Source organism: Synchiropus splendidus, chromosome 1 (genome assembly GCF_027744825.2).
Source record: "Synchiropus splendidus isolate RoL2022-P1 chromosome 1, RoL_Sspl_1.0, whole genome shotgun sequence".
Taxonomy (NCBI): domain Eukaryota; kingdom Metazoa; phylum Chordata; class Actinopteri; order Syngnathiformes; family Callionymidae; genus Synchiropus; species Synchiropus splendidus.
In genome coordinates this window covers 15036882-15049990 of record NC_071334.1, presented here as the reverse complement: position 1 = coordinate 15049990, position 13109 = coordinate 15036882, and the positions used below count along the sequence as shown (strand labels likewise).

Sequence of the window (13109 nt, the reverse complement as noted above, 5' to 3'; positions counted from 1 at the left end):
CACCTCAGCCGCACTCGGGGGCGGTGTCACCATCTGCTGGTTGTTTCATGCAATTGCAGTGTTGTATACTGCACTGTATAGTAAACGAAGTAAAACAAACAAAAAACATGGATTTATTTATTTTTATTTTTAAATTCACAATTCTTTATATTTTTTTGAGTCTGCTCGAATGTCGCACACACTTAAATTTAATCCGTGTTGACGGTTCGCTGGTTACCATAGCAACCGTCCTGGTTTATCTTGCGCACGTTGCACATTGCACACACATATAGTTCTCCCTCACTTTCCGAGAAGACTGTTAACACTCGGGGATGTTCGGCCAGGACGAATCGTCGAGCGTGGACCGAGTGCTGGGGTTTCTTCGGGAGTGGGACCGAGGAAGCGACGCGGCTCGGAAGCGGATGCTGGATTCCTTCGTGCGGCAGAACTCCGGGAACTCTTCCGGCGATCTGGAGCTTCACTTTTCACATGTGTCCAGTCTGTTCTTGGCTCGGCTCAGTACAAACCTGAGACTTACGTATCCTTTGTATAAATAACACAAAGTAACGCTAACTTTCGAGGGGGTGGGAAACTGCTTTTCCTCAATGAATACGCAGCTGCATGTTTGGCGCGTATTTGGGCCTCCAGCTGAGGGCGGTGGAGATCTTCCTCCGTGCGACAGACCAGTGCGTGACGTCATTGCAGACTTGTCTCCACGGGAGTATACTGACCTGATCTGACCTGTGGATTGGCCCCCAGTGACCAGTACCGGAGGGAGTTTGTGGAGCATGGAGGGGTTCTGACGTTGCTGGACATCCTCAGTCTGACAAACATCAAGGAGACGGACAAATCCCACGTGGTCAAACTTCTGCTCATCATTTCAAACTCCGGACCCAAGTTCAGCGAGATCATTTGTGAATGTGAAGGTTTGCTTGTATTGGCTATTATGTGAAGCAGTGGTGTCTTCAGATCACATGCCGTTATACTGAATAAACCTCCTGGTCGATATGTTTTTCTGTGCTGTCTGTTTCCATTGCAGGAGTCAAAGCCATCACAGGATATTTGTCAGAATCACACGTTACTGAAGTACAAGAGACCTTCAACCTGCTTGAGTCTTTGTTGCTTGAGAGCTCCAAGTATCACCAGCAAACCTGCAATCATCTGATCAAACTTTGGAGTTGCAGCTCTGAAAAGGTCCAGAAGCTGGTTACTCACTGCCTTCACACCCTCCTGGTAAAGATGTGCCCTTGTGCAGTGATGGTGAATCACAGTAACACAAACAAAGGTATTTACCTCCAACAGGGTCAGATGGCGTCTGGTCACAACATTGTTCAGCCTCTACTGAACACACTGACATTGATGAACCTTGACGTCCAGGAGGAAGGTAAATGCCTCCATGTCAATACACATAACCTGCATACCAGCTACACAAGACTGGGCTTCTGTGTCTTTGTGTGTCTTCCAGCAGCCATTCATCAGATTCTAGGTTCAGTAGATCTCAAGGTCCGTCCTGCTCTGCTGACTGGTCTGCTGGCTCAGCTGCAGCCTCCTGAGGACACAGCAGAAGGTAACACGTACCGTGCTCAGTAATAATTCATAGAGACATTAGTTTCCAATATACCACTATCAAGATCACCTGATCAGTGATGCTATTCGAAACACTATGAGCTATGGATTTCTGTCAGGCACTCGAGTGCAAAAAAACTTTTTAAGTCGTCAGTTGACCTACAAGACTTTAATTTTCATTTAGCTGCTAGCAGTTTATTTGGTGTTTTAAATTGTTCCTTTTGCCCATTCCATCCTCAGAAAACTTTGAGAACATGAAAGGTGTCTTTATGCAACAGGCTACTGCAGCAAAAACAATAAGGTATGCTCATGCTGTTGGATACCAAATGACAACATCTGCACTTTTAAAATCTTGCTGGAACAAAGACACGCGCAACTCAGATAGGATACAACAACACACTGACAGAACTAGTCTAATGCAAAACCTTCACTTTGGAGAATGTCTCAGAATAATCTCTGTCTGTACTTACATAGGCTGCTGTGTCAGAGCAGTCAAGAGGTCTCGGCTGAGCTTCTCTCGCTTGGAGTAGTCAAGCGTCTTTTGTTCTTGATGGGCAATAGACGCCATGTTGACTCACAGATTCAAGCTGGCTTGACTCTGAAGGTACTGTATTTCCTGCCTCTGCTTGCACATGTGACAGATCTTGAACTCATTCATTCCCAGTACTTTGTGGACTCCTTCCCGGTCGTCCTGACCCATGTGAGCAGAGTAATGGGGGCATCACTGTTTAAGGCCTTCATGGTGATGTTTCAAAACCTATTCAACAGATAAAAAACTTGAATGTACATTTTGAGCAACTTTAATGCGTCTTTCTGCAGCATAAAGCTGAGGATTTCTGCACGAACATGACCGAAACAGAAGCTGCAAATCTGCAGGCAAATGAGGCTGAACTTGGTTTGTGCTTTTATGTGGTTTGTGTTGTCATTGTGTGGACTTTTGATCAGAATGATTTTGATGATCGAATGCTTCCTCTTTCAGTGTTGGATGTCAAAGACTCAGCAGCAGTTGTTCAACAATGACATTGTATTGTGTGTACATTTGTACATGCTGTCTTTCATTTATAAGCAACGTATTAACCCTTGATTTTGTATACGTTTGGGAAAACGATTGTATGTTATTTTTGCATAATAAAAATGTTTTAAGTTTGATAATAAAGGAGATAACGCAAACATAATGTTTAACAAGACGCCCTTATCCGTTATTTTCCTAAGGAGCATAAATCTCATTCACGTTGCAAGTTTATTAATGTATTGTAAAGTTCATACGGTAAACAAGGCGATTAAAAAATAGCAATACAATTACAAAAAAAGCAAAATACATAACAGGAGTCGAGCGAATCGTCGACGGAAGTGACGTAACGTCCTCTTATTTCCCTGTTCTTGTGATTGGACGAGGAACCAGTGGGCGGATCCCAAGAAGGCGCGAGAGTAGCGAGTCCATGAGGTTTGGATCAAAATAAAACATCGAGATGAGTGGATTGCGATCCGCGGTGAAACGAGTGAAGACAGGCGGACTAGAAACGGCAGAAACAGCAAAACCAACCCGGAAGAAGTTTAAGACAAGCGTGAAAAGCGGTGATGTTTTTATTCACGTTACTTTTTGCACAAGTCGTTGGACATTAAAAAACGATTCTAAAACTACTACTTAGTAATCGTTTTCAAAAAAGGTTGCATTAGTGTTTTTCCCAGATCAAGGTGGTAACACGGTGGGTTTGACTTTTCAGAACAGTCGAACGGCCCTGTTCGTTCCTGCACCACCTACCACTCCTTCCCTGCTGCTGCTGATGTAGCCCGGCTGAGGTGTGGGCTGCTCAGCTGGTACCACCGTGAGAAACGAGACCTTCCATGGAGGACCCTGGTAATCACACCCCCACCCACTTTTTCTGTCATTGGGCCGCTGGTTCTTGCATTCACACACACACACCTGACGTCACATTTTATTCACAATGTAAAGTTTCTGTAATTTCCAACAGGCTCTGACGGAAGAAGATGTCGACACCAGGACATATGCAGGTAACAACTCTTGTCTGCAAAGACACGACTATATACAGTACAAGTATCCTCAGGTGTGTTGTACTGCCGCCAGTGTGGGTGTCGGAGATCATGCTGCAGCAGACACAAGTTGCCACAGTCATTGACTACTACAACAGATGGATGAAGGTATTTCACTTCGGTCTGTCACTCGTGCCCTTGTGCAATGCCAAAGTGACGTGGTTCTGTTTCCAGCGTTGGCCCACGGTGTCAGATCTGGCCGCTGCAACGTTAGAGGTGACTGTTGACAGTTTTAACTTGTCCTTAAACATGGAGTTGATCGAGTTTGTTCCCGTGTAGGAAGTGAACCAGATGTGGGCGGGACTGGGCTACTACTCACGGGGGAAACGTCTGCATGAAGGAGCTCAGAACGTCAGAAGAGGCGCGACCACATGATCCTGGAGGTGTTGAAGTGTCAATTGTATTCTTGGTCCGTGTCCGCAGGTGGTGTCGGAGCTGCACGGCCAGATGCCTCGGACAGTTGACTCTTTGCTGAAACAACTTCCTGGAGTGGGTCGCTACACGGCGGCGGCTATAGGCTCTATAGCGCTGGGTCACGTCAGTCACCAAACGTTTGCATGGCCTCCATTATAATCCTGCCTCATCTCCAGTAGCTGCTTCCTCCTGTCATCCAGGTGACCGGAGCGGTAGATGGGAATGTGATCCGGGTCCTGTGTCGTCTGAGGGGCATCGGGGCAGACAGCACCAGCCCCGCGGTCACAGAAGCTCTCTGGTGAGAATACAACCTTAGAACATCTGAGATTCAAATTCAATTCAAGTTCTTTTTTCCACAGATGTCACAAGATACATCCACTGTTTTTGTACAAAAGCGTAACGGACGATAGTCTCATATGATATGTAACAGTGGAGGTCATATCTATACAGACCCCTCTGCTGCGCTCGGACCAATATAAAACTATAAAATAAAAACAATAACTAAAACACTATTAATAAAACAATATCAAAAAAAAGGTAAAAAATGTTGTCAATTTTTGTACACAAAGTATTTCTGAAAGCCTGCCCTTCATCCAGGGAGCTGGCCAACCTCCTGGTGGACCCAGAGAGTCCAGGTGACTTCAACCAGGCCATGATGGAGCTGGGGGCCCGGGTCTGCACCCCTAAAGGCCCACTGTGCAGCCAGTGTCCCATCCAGTCTCACTGCCGCTCTTACCAGAAGGTGTGGAGCAGTTTCACTTTCAACAAGTCTCTCATCCATGCAATGGCCAACCAAGGTGGTGTTTCTGTGTGCAGGTTCTGATCTACCAAGAGAAGAAGGTGGAGAAGTTCCAGGTGAAGTCTGACAACAAGTCTCTCCCTGACATCGAAGACTGCGGTGAGTCTTTAGATGGTCAGAAGATCCTCTCTAGGATGGTGGCAGTCCAAACACTCCTTTCCCTTCAGTGAACCAGGGGACATGTGCGCTGTGCCCCTCTGAGCCGTGGGACCCTGACCTGGGTGTTCAGAACTTCCCCAGGAAGCCTGGGAAGAAGCCCCCCAGAGTGGAGCGAACGCTGACCTGTGTTGCATCCCGACGGTCAGGGGACGGGGAGCCAGAGTGTCTGCTCACTCAGAGACCCAACAAGGGTGAGTTCACCTGATTCAGGGTTCATCTGGACCTTCACTCCCTCCGTCTCCGCACGCAGGGTTGCTGGCAGGCTTGTGGGAGTTTCCCAATCGTCTCCTGGAGGAGCAGAGGTCTGAGGAGGAGCAAAAGGAGGCGCTTTGCGAGGAGATGAGCAGAATCGTTGCAACTCCTTTGACGAAAGATCTGCTGCAGTATGTGGGAGAGGTAGGAGGGTCTGGCTTCACCTTCAGAGCTTGTGCTGGGGTTGTTCACGTTTTGAACCCATGGGGCTGGATTTAAATTCCAAAAACAAGTGGATTGAGTCCCATCCATCCTGACAGGTGGTGCACATCTTCTCACACATCCACCAGACGTATGTGGTCTACAGCCTGTGTCTGAAGGACGGAGACATTCAGACTGAGAGAGGAAACACTCAGTGGCTCAGCAGGTCGGCTCTGCAGGGGGCAGCTGTGTCCACAGGGGTGAAGAAGGTGAGTGTCGGGATCCAAATGCAAAAATACTCAAGTTTTCTTGCGAATGTTTTTGAGTCAGATCTTGACTCTCAACATCTGAAACATTGACCTTAGAACTGATTGAACAAACATTAGTCTTTGTGTTTACGTTTTTGAGTCTTGAAAGCTAAAGCTATTAGTCTACGAATGTAAATTGCCCTCCTGCAGCCACTGACTTTTTCTCTTTGAAGAACAGATGTTAACTTATCTTCCATAAGTTGAGTCCCCCCTATTCTGCGTCATTATTTCGACACCGTGGCGTCCATTGTTGCTGTTCATTATCCGTGCAGTCGATCAGCAGCTCTGCCATCTAGTGGCTGTAGGTGGTCACTTCACTAGTGTGTCCGTATCACTATAGGTTTAAATAGGAAATGTAGTTGTGCCCTACCCTTTCTAGTTCTTATTTGTCTCGTTCTTTCCAGTTTTTTTTGCTTCTCATACTTGACAGAGAGTTGGGTTGACGGGATGACGTCACAAGGAGATCATTTTGTTTCTGGAAAATCCTGTCAAAAGTGGCGTGCAGAGCTTGGCCTGATCCATTTCTAGGTCACTGTTATACATGCAACTTGTGTGTGAAGCATGTCTTCCAGCTCTCATCTTGGTTGCTGGATGAAAAATACATTAAATTAGAAATATAAAAAAAACCTGAAATGTTTGGATTTTAGAAGTGACAGCCAAGACAGGCAGGGTCAAATATGTGGGGCATCCAGTTCCAGTGTCACCAATCACATCCATCTTGTCTGCAGATAATGAATCTTTGCGACTCTGTGCACTGCAAACAAGACTCCTCATTGAAAGTAAGACACGCTCATCTATTGTTGCAGGTTAAAGTGCAGAGGGTCATGTGTGTTTGCTTCCCTCAGGCTGGAAAGAAACGTCAGCTGGCAGAGAGGAAGACTGATAAAGCTCAGAAGTCCAGAAGAGCAAAGCCTGGCGCAGCAGCCGACGGGAGGCGACAGCTCTCTCTCAGCTCTTACTTCAAGTCTGTCAAGGAGGAGTCTGTATGAAAGTTCTCCACTTTGACCTTTTATCTAGTTTCTTAACCTTCCAGCAGATAGAGGGCCTCTGCTGCTTTTTAGAGCAATGTCTGTCGTGTTTTTAAAGACTCCAACCTGCCTCTTTATGGACATTAAAATATTCTAACAGAACTGGCTTTGATGGAAATGTTTTTGTTCAGGTCCTCGGCACTTGTGACCTCAAGGTCAAATCATATCACTGGAGTGAAGAGGTTCTCTGCAAATTACAGCGTGTAAATTGTTTGCAGACTGAAATACCAGTTTTCTTCGTATTTATGAACTTATTTCCAGGCATGTTCTGAGATTACGCATTTCTAAACAAGAGGTAAAATGAAAGATAACTTGACTAATAGTAAGATCTCTGCTCACATGCGGTGTATCTTTACAAGAGATTTTATAAGATTTTATTTGCGGTGTTTGTCAGAGAATTGGAATTTTAATCATATCAATTGTTGCTACAATTATTTTCCATGTCGACTACAAACCCAACAATGTTTAAATACCATGTTACAATTGTTGTCAAAATTGATGACTGCGATTATCGTAGAAAAAAAAAAAAAAAAAAGAAAGAAACCAGCTTGCGCCCCCTAGTGGTGGCTGGTGTAGCTGCAGCTCATTGACCACCAGGAAGTGAGCGGAGTCCACTCACGGGCGACTTTTCAGTCTGGTTATCGTTCCTGCCTTTATCGCTGAAGATTCGAAATAAACGCTGCACAGTCAGGTGATATATGTGCAATTTGTTGTTGCAACGAGGCTGACATTTCTGTATTTTCCAGCCGCACGTGTTTTGAACGGAGATGGTTTCCGTGTGGGAAAGTGTCGTGACTCTGCACCAGAGGATCGTGGACAATGGAGGTTTGTTGACATGGAAACATCTGCGTGCTGAGATTTGCGACACACAGCCAGCTGTTTGTGTTTCCACAGTGGCAGTGATGTGCTTCTCTGACGCGAGACGTTGGGTCAAATTAATCCAAACCCTCTGCTCGCAGTTGTATGAGCGTGTCTTTGTTTGTAATGTCAAATGTTATTGCGTCGCGTTTAATATTTGTTACTCAAAAAAACTTCAACGCAGATATTCGGAGTACAGTTGCTCATTTGTTGGATGTAACGACATCTAGCGGTGGCCTTTGGGACTGACCCAGAAAAAAAGCGTTTGAAACTTCAGGCGCGTCAATATGTGAAAAACAACGAGTCACATTTATTAAAAGTTTGATGGTGAAGAGTTGAAACCCTTTTTTTCGGGTGGGTGTCATGTAAAAGAAATAATTTTAATAATTTTAAATATTACTAATGTAACAATAAAACAGTTATTATTATAAAAATATCAAATCACTTTAAAAGGTTGCGTCAGTAACCAGATCTATACATCTGTGTAAATCAAAAACTATAAATAAAGAAAGAAAACTTCACGACATGACCTTTGCTTTTCACATGTATAAGTCTCTTTCTTTTTCACCACAGAACCGAGGTGCACTCCAAAAGAATCTTTTAAATCTGTTTTTTTAACCTAAAATGTCACATTTAAAAAAAGATTCCTTCATTTTGCTTTCATCAATATTTCATCAATAAATGGTCACTGACTGCCGGCTGTGTTCTGGACACAGATAAGCGAACTGACCCGTGGCTGCTGGTCTACTCTCCGGTCCCGGTGGCGCTGATTTTCCTGCTGTACCTCTGCGTGGTCTGGGCCGGCCCACGCCTGATGAAGCACAGAGAGCCTGTTGACCTCAAACTGGTTCTCATTGTTTACAACTTCGCCATGGTGGGCCTGTCCGCCTACATGTTCCATGAGGTAGGTCACGTGACATCATCACCTCATCCAAATAACTAAGACGAACCTACTCCTCTCCTCCGTCTCGGATGGTGGCGCCCCAGTTCCTGGTCACGTCCTGGCGCTCCAGCTACAGCCTCCTGTGTCAGCCTGTAGACTACAGCAGCAGTCCGCTGGCCCTCCGGGTCAGAACTGTTCTCTGTCTTCTCATGGAGGCTCTTGACTTGAACTCTCAGTTGTCCGCTCTCCACAGATGGCTCGAGTCTGCTGGTGGTTCTTCTTCTCCAAAGTCATCGAGCTCAGCGACACGGTGAGCTCCTCTTCTACTCCACTACTGTCCCCTTGATCCCTTTTCTCAAAAGGATTTGTCCTGTTTGGATAAAGTGCGGTTGAGTTGCAAGGAAGTCAGTCTGTTGGGCTGCTGAAATGAAATGAGCCCAGGAGCCACTGAGGTGGTCGAGGCATTAAAACTCTGAAACAGATCATGACTGGAGTTCACAGTCGGCATCGGCGTCTGTCCACTACCTCACTTGATTTACCGGTCAGTCTGCAGTCCTACTTCCACCTGTTGGTACGAACTCTCAGCAGTGACCGGAAAACAAGATAAAGACTCAGAGTAGAAACACAAGGTCCTCCACATTAAAGTGGCCAGTTGAGACAGCATGGACAACTTGTTCAGAAGCCTCCTGGATTCTCCACAGTGAGGCCACACACTTGAGAGATGACGTCACTCAGTTGACCTTGGATCTGGAGGTTTCTGGGGAGGGGGTGAAGTCTGGGTCTCTTCACTTCAGCCGCTGCCCCTGTGCCCAGAACACAGAGAAACATATCTGCAGGTGCAGCTGTGATTTCGCCTGCTAGTGATGTGTCTTGCACTGACTCCTTCTTCTTCCAACAGATTTTCTTCATCCTGAGGAAGAAGAACAACCAGCTGACGTTCCTTCACGTTTACCATCACGGCACCATGATCTTCAACTGGTGGGCAGGAGTCAAGTACGTGGCTGGAGGACAGTGTAAGTTTCCCATGGAGAGAAAAAGATATTATATGTGTCAATGGAAAAATTCTACATTTTTTGGGGGCATTACCTGTACATACTGTATGTGGTCATATATAGTCTGGTCATGAGAAGATCTCCAGTAAACGCCAGGATCCATTTGATGTCTTGTTGATGGTCTGAAGTCTTGTGTGTGTCCTAGCGTTCTTCATTGGCCTGGTCAACACCTTCGTCCACATTGTGATGTATTCGTACTATGGCCTGGCAGCTGTGGGTCCACACATGCAGAGGTACCTGTGGTGGAAGAAGTACCTGACCTCCCTGCAGCTGGTGAGTCGCCCTCAGCGTGAAACACCCGAGCGAGTCTTAAGGAAACACGGTGGTGTTTTCCTCCTCAGGTGCAGTTCCTGCTGTTTCTCCTCCACACGGGCTACAACCTTTTCACCGACTGCGACTTTCCCGACTCCATGAACATCGTGGTGTTTGGCTACTGCGTCACCCTCATCATTCTCTTTAGTAACTTCTACTTTCAGAGCTACATCAACAAGAGAAAACAAAAATAGTGAGATCTCCACTTTGGGGAGTCTCGCTGCAGTACTCGCCTCTCGTCAGCAGAGGACAGCAGAAGCTAGCAAGCTTCATCATGGTGCTCAAAATCTAAGATAAGCTCACTGAGATTTTGTGAAATGTGAGGCACACACGAACAACTTGGATCAAACAGGTATTTATTTCTTGACTTGAGAACTGACAAACTGTAAACAAACTGTACATTTTATACATATAATAATAAAGTATGGTGAAGTATTTGGATTCATCTAACTCCTCCCGCGACACATTCAAAAAGCAATAAGAAAAAATGAGCAAGATTATTTTCCACAGCTAAAATAACACAGCAAATATGATATAATCTCTACACGTCAGTCTAGAGCAGATTACAGGAGAGAGGAAGGCGCGACGGCGGTGAAGTACAAGGCTGGTTTGAACACTTCCACAAGACATTTTATTTTGGGGCTCAAAACTTCCATTAGCACACCTTTGTTATTTCATCGAAATGTTCCCCATGTGTGGCGGTGGGATGTGAAACGTGATGAAGACAGAGTTCGTTTCAAATGCTTTTCTTCCACAGTAAGGAAGAATCCTTCAATGGGCAAGACTTTTCCAGACTTCCCAATGGCACATGAACGCACCACCGGTCATCAGATGTTTTCCAGAGGTTTGACGGAATCAGACTCGCACGTACCATTAGCTAAGAAACTGACACAAATATAGCGTCATCAGCAAAATGAATGGCTACTTTCATAATACTTCTCAGCCCTTCCTAAGAGCCGCTTGGCGCCCACTCTGCCTCCTAGTTGGTACAGCAGGTTCTCATCACCCTTTCTTGAATGAGCTAAGCTTTTTTTTCTTGTCTTTTGACGAAACTTAATTTAAACAGAGGCAGCTCAATTTTTTTTCTCTGTCCACAACTTTATTTAAACTGTAATAACACTTGACTTATTATTATCTTTTGCCATTGATGTCATAAAACCCCCTAAAAAGGTGCCATGTATGTATGTAAATATACTCCCATTTACAAACTACGACCACTTACATCAGGAAAGCTTCCTATGGTCACGTGATGTCATGCACTGCTGTAACTGAAGTCAGAGCGTACTGGCCCTCAGAATGGGGTGATTGCAGCCTGCTGTACCAAGGAGGCGACACTGGTACCCTACAGGCCAATATGTACGACGGCACTGGTCATTGCCTGGACTGATAACTGACATAGGTATCAAGTAAAAATATGGGAAGTGCGTGGCGACTTTACTTAACGCTTATAACAACAGTGGTTGGTTTTCTCTTTGAACTCCACTACAAGTGCCAATACCGATAACTAAATTCAACAAAGCTTTCAAAATCCTGTTTTGTGTTGCTGCGATCTGACACTGGTGTGTACGCAAAAGTCATGTTCCAGAGAGGGTAATTTTGCTTGACATCGGCTTTATAAATGAAGTAGGCGGGGCTTGCTGTAAGGCGGCAAACCACAGTAGACGAACCAGTCAACTCCTTAGGAATAAGGGTGAATCTGAAATTCAAAAACACCATGCACATTCAAAATGTTTGGAGATTTGTGGAAACAATTTTAGTTTTAAACGTGTGTGGACAACAACTGAGTCCAGCACTGTTTGTTCTGCCTGTGGTTTGATTGGATGACAAGATGTTCTTCGCCTCCACCTCAACTAAAATAAATATTAATACCTCACACTGGAGAAGGAACAACGGTAATGATTTGATTTGTACAGATGCTACTTATTTTCATCTATTTGTGTTAAGAAAAAAAACTGTTGGAAAACAGCGGACTGCTGAGTGTTTTTAACTCGCCATAAATGTATTCCTCACATGTGGCTATAACTCAAACTCAGTTTAATGTTTTGTGGAATATTTTCCACTGTGTGTCGCATCATGGATTTATGGGATCCTGTGTGCAGACTGAGCTCGACCTGTTGCTGGGCAGCTCTGGGGGCAGGGGGGGAAGAGTTAGTCCAGGTGATGTGGGAGCAGGTGAGAGGAGGCGGCTCTAGGTTTCTGTGTAAACGGAGGACATGTGGCTCAGGCTGCGATCGAAGCTGCCCACCTGGAAGAAGATACTGTCCTCTTGGCTGGAGGAGTACTGACAGCCAGCAGCAGCACCCTGCAGCTCCTGAGTCACGCTGAAGCCTGAGACAGTCAGGGAAGAGAGATGGGTTGTCTGACTGCTGAGTCTGGTGCAGGTGCCAGACTCTCGCTCCAACCAACCTGCTGAGTTGCTGCTGGACATGTGGAAGCCGTTGTGCTGGTGCGAGGAATACGACTGACAGTCCCCTTGGACGTGGACGCCGGCGACCGCCTGGTCCATCCGGTAGGAGTCGGAGTAGTGGAAGCAGCTCTGGAAGCTTCCTTGGTATTCTAGGATGAGAGGGGACGGAATGAAAGCCAGACAAGATCTCCTGACTGTGGATGATTGTTTCAGAGGACTGGAAGTGTTGGCGCTTCATCCGGATGAAATTTCATGAGCAGCTCAGATGCTATATTTGTACTCGATTGTCTGGGTTTGTGTTGGACCGCAGCAGTAACAATAATGAGGATGCAGCTTTTCCTGGAGCACATTCATGACCACACTGTGGTGCCGCAGACATCCGTGTGTGGATCTTTACAGGGAAACCAGCGTTTACAGCATTAGAAGGTCCGTCCCTGAAGCCTACAGTCTTCAGGCCCTCGGCTGCTTAACTCAGTGCAGATAAGACATCCGGCCTGTGGTTGTGACTCCCCGACAATGATGCGCTTCTATCAGCTCTGACAGCCACGGGGCAGTGGGACTGCACTGGGAGACACTTCCTGATTTTGGGGGCTCAGTTGTGGCTTTAGCAGAAATTTTGTCACGTAGCTAAGTGTCTCAGGGACCACAGACAGATACATGACTTTCATTCAAGCTAAGAGGACTTTTCTGTGTTGAAACCTTTACCACGTTTGCTTCCCAAAACTCCGGAGTGAGCTGAGCGAGTCTTTACAGACAGCTCAACTGGTAATAGAAACATTTTGACCGAGGTGCTGATCCTTCTGTGGTCAGTAACTCTTCCTCTGAACACGAGCCTGTGCTAGACATCCGACTCTTCACAAGACAATTTGGCTGAGTACTCAGTGGAAAAATGAGCGTTG

General features: G+C 45.8%; 4 protein-coding genes across 11 annotated transcripts in view; 3 read left to right on the top strand and 1 right to left on the bottom strand.

The window, feature by feature from the left end:
- The first annotated feature begins 302 nt into the window (after positions 1–302).
- On the top strand, positions 303–2640 carry armh1 (armadillo like helical domain containing 1). Of its 2 annotated transcripts, XM_053853024.1 has the most exons (10): positions 303–517; positions 597–665; positions 739–905; positions 1019–1212; positions 1282–1546; positions 1786–1846; positions 2020–2149; positions 2210–2287; positions 2365–2440; positions 2525–2640. In XM_053853024.1, exons 1-10 carry the CDS (start codon positions 312–314, stop codon positions 2563–2565), a joined length of 1287 nt encoding a protein of 428 aa, XP_053708999.1. In that variant the 5' UTR covers positions 303–311; the 3' UTR covers positions 2566–2640. The 2 variants fall into 2 exon arrangements, with proteins under 2 accessions (XP_053708999.1, XP_053708998.1); XM_053853023.1 differs by having other exon boundaries at positions 2020–2287.
- A 321-nt stretch (positions 2641–2961) lies between these two features.
- On the top strand, positions 2962–6770 carry mutyh (mutY DNA glycosylase). The gene is made up of 15 exons (XM_053873579.1): positions 2962–3120; positions 3270–3403; positions 3519–3558; positions 3632–3705; positions 3772–3813; positions 3877–3948; positions 4021–4134; positions 4212–4309; positions 4609–4753; positions 4828–4909; positions 4978–5160; positions 5220–5365; positions 5482–5631; positions 6399–6449; positions 6516–6770. The coding sequence occupies exons 1-15, from the start codon at positions 3015–3017 to the stop codon at positions 6657–6659; spliced, it is 1581 nt and encodes a 526-aa protein (XP_053729554.1). The 5' UTR covers positions 2962–3014; the 3' UTR covers positions 6660–6770.
- A 544-nt stretch (positions 6771–7314) lies between these two features.
- Positions 7315–11237, top strand: elovl8b (ELOVL fatty acid elongase 8b). Of its 2 annotated transcripts, XM_053873591.1 has the most exons (8): positions 7315–7389; positions 7445–7523; positions 8273–8460; positions 8544–8624; positions 8693–8749; positions 9338–9452; positions 9637–9764; positions 9833–11237. In XM_053873591.1, exons 2-8 carry the CDS (start codon positions 7466–7468, stop codon positions 9995–9997), a joined length of 792 nt encoding a protein of 263 aa, XP_053729566.1. In that variant the 5' UTR covers positions 7315–7389; positions 7445–7465; the 3' UTR covers positions 9998–11237. The 2 variants fall into 2 exon arrangements, with proteins under 2 accessions (XP_053729566.1, XP_053729576.1); XM_053873601.1 differs by having other exon boundaries at positions 7332–7523.
- LOC128764079 (zinc finger protein GLIS1) overlaps positions 10093–13109 on the bottom strand; it is a 79380-nt gene continuing 76363 nt past the window's right edge. For all 6 annotated transcript variants that reach the window (XM_053873530.1, XM_053873558.1, XM_053873550.1 and 3 more), the window contains 2 exons: positions 12210–12359; positions 10093–12131 (listed from right to left, as the gene is read on the bottom strand). In XM_053873530.1, the coding sequence (XP_053729505.1) occupies positions 11992–12131; positions 12210–12359 (290 nt within the window). In that variant the 3' untranslated portion in view covers positions 10093–11991. The remainder of the gene's footprint in view (positions 12132–12209; positions 12360–13109) is intronic.

What these genes read in the sequence shown, in the direction of transcription:
- elovl8b (XM_053873591.1), top strand. Translation starts at nt 7,466, where the DNA reads ATGGTTTCCGTGTGGGAAAGTGTCGTGACTCTGCACCAGAGGATCGTG. An exon ending in GAGGATCGTGGACAATGGAG is followed by an intron (nt 7,524 to 8,272) that starts GTTTGTTGACAT and finishes TTCTGGACACAG; the next exon opens with ATAAGCGAACTGACCCGTGG. An exon ending in CCGCCTACATGTTCCATGAG is followed by an intron (nt 8,461 to 8,543) that starts GTAGGTCACGTG and finishes GTGGCGCCCCAG; the next exon opens with TTCCTGGTCACGTCCTGGCG.
- armh1 (XM_053853023.1), top strand. Translation starts at nt 312, where the DNA reads ATGTTCGGCCAGGACGAATCGTCGAGCGTGGACCGAGTGCTGGGGTTT. An exon ending in AGTACAAACCTGAGACTTAC is followed by an intron (nt 518 to 596) that starts GTATCCTTTGTA and finishes ATGAATACGCAG; the next exon opens with CTGCATGTTTGGCGCGTATT. An exon ending in CACTGTTTAAGGCCTTCATG is followed by an intron (nt 2,288 to 2,364) that starts GTGATGTTTCAA and finishes GTCTTTCTGCAG; the next exon opens with CATAAAGCTGAGGATTTCTG.
- mutyh (XM_053873579.1), top strand. Translation starts at nt 3,015, where the DNA reads ATGAGTGGATTGCGATCCGCGGTGAAACGAGTGAAGACAGGCGGACTA. An exon ending in TGCATGAAGGAGCTCAGAAC is followed by an intron (nt 3,949 to 4,020) that starts GTCAGAAGAGGC and finishes CCGTGTCCGCAG; the next exon opens with GTGGTGTCGGAGCTGCACGG. An exon ending in TGTCCACAGGGGTGAAGAAG is followed by an intron (nt 5,632 to 6,398) that starts GTGAGTGTCGGG and finishes TCTTGTCTGCAG; the next exon opens with ATAATGAATCTTTGCGACTC.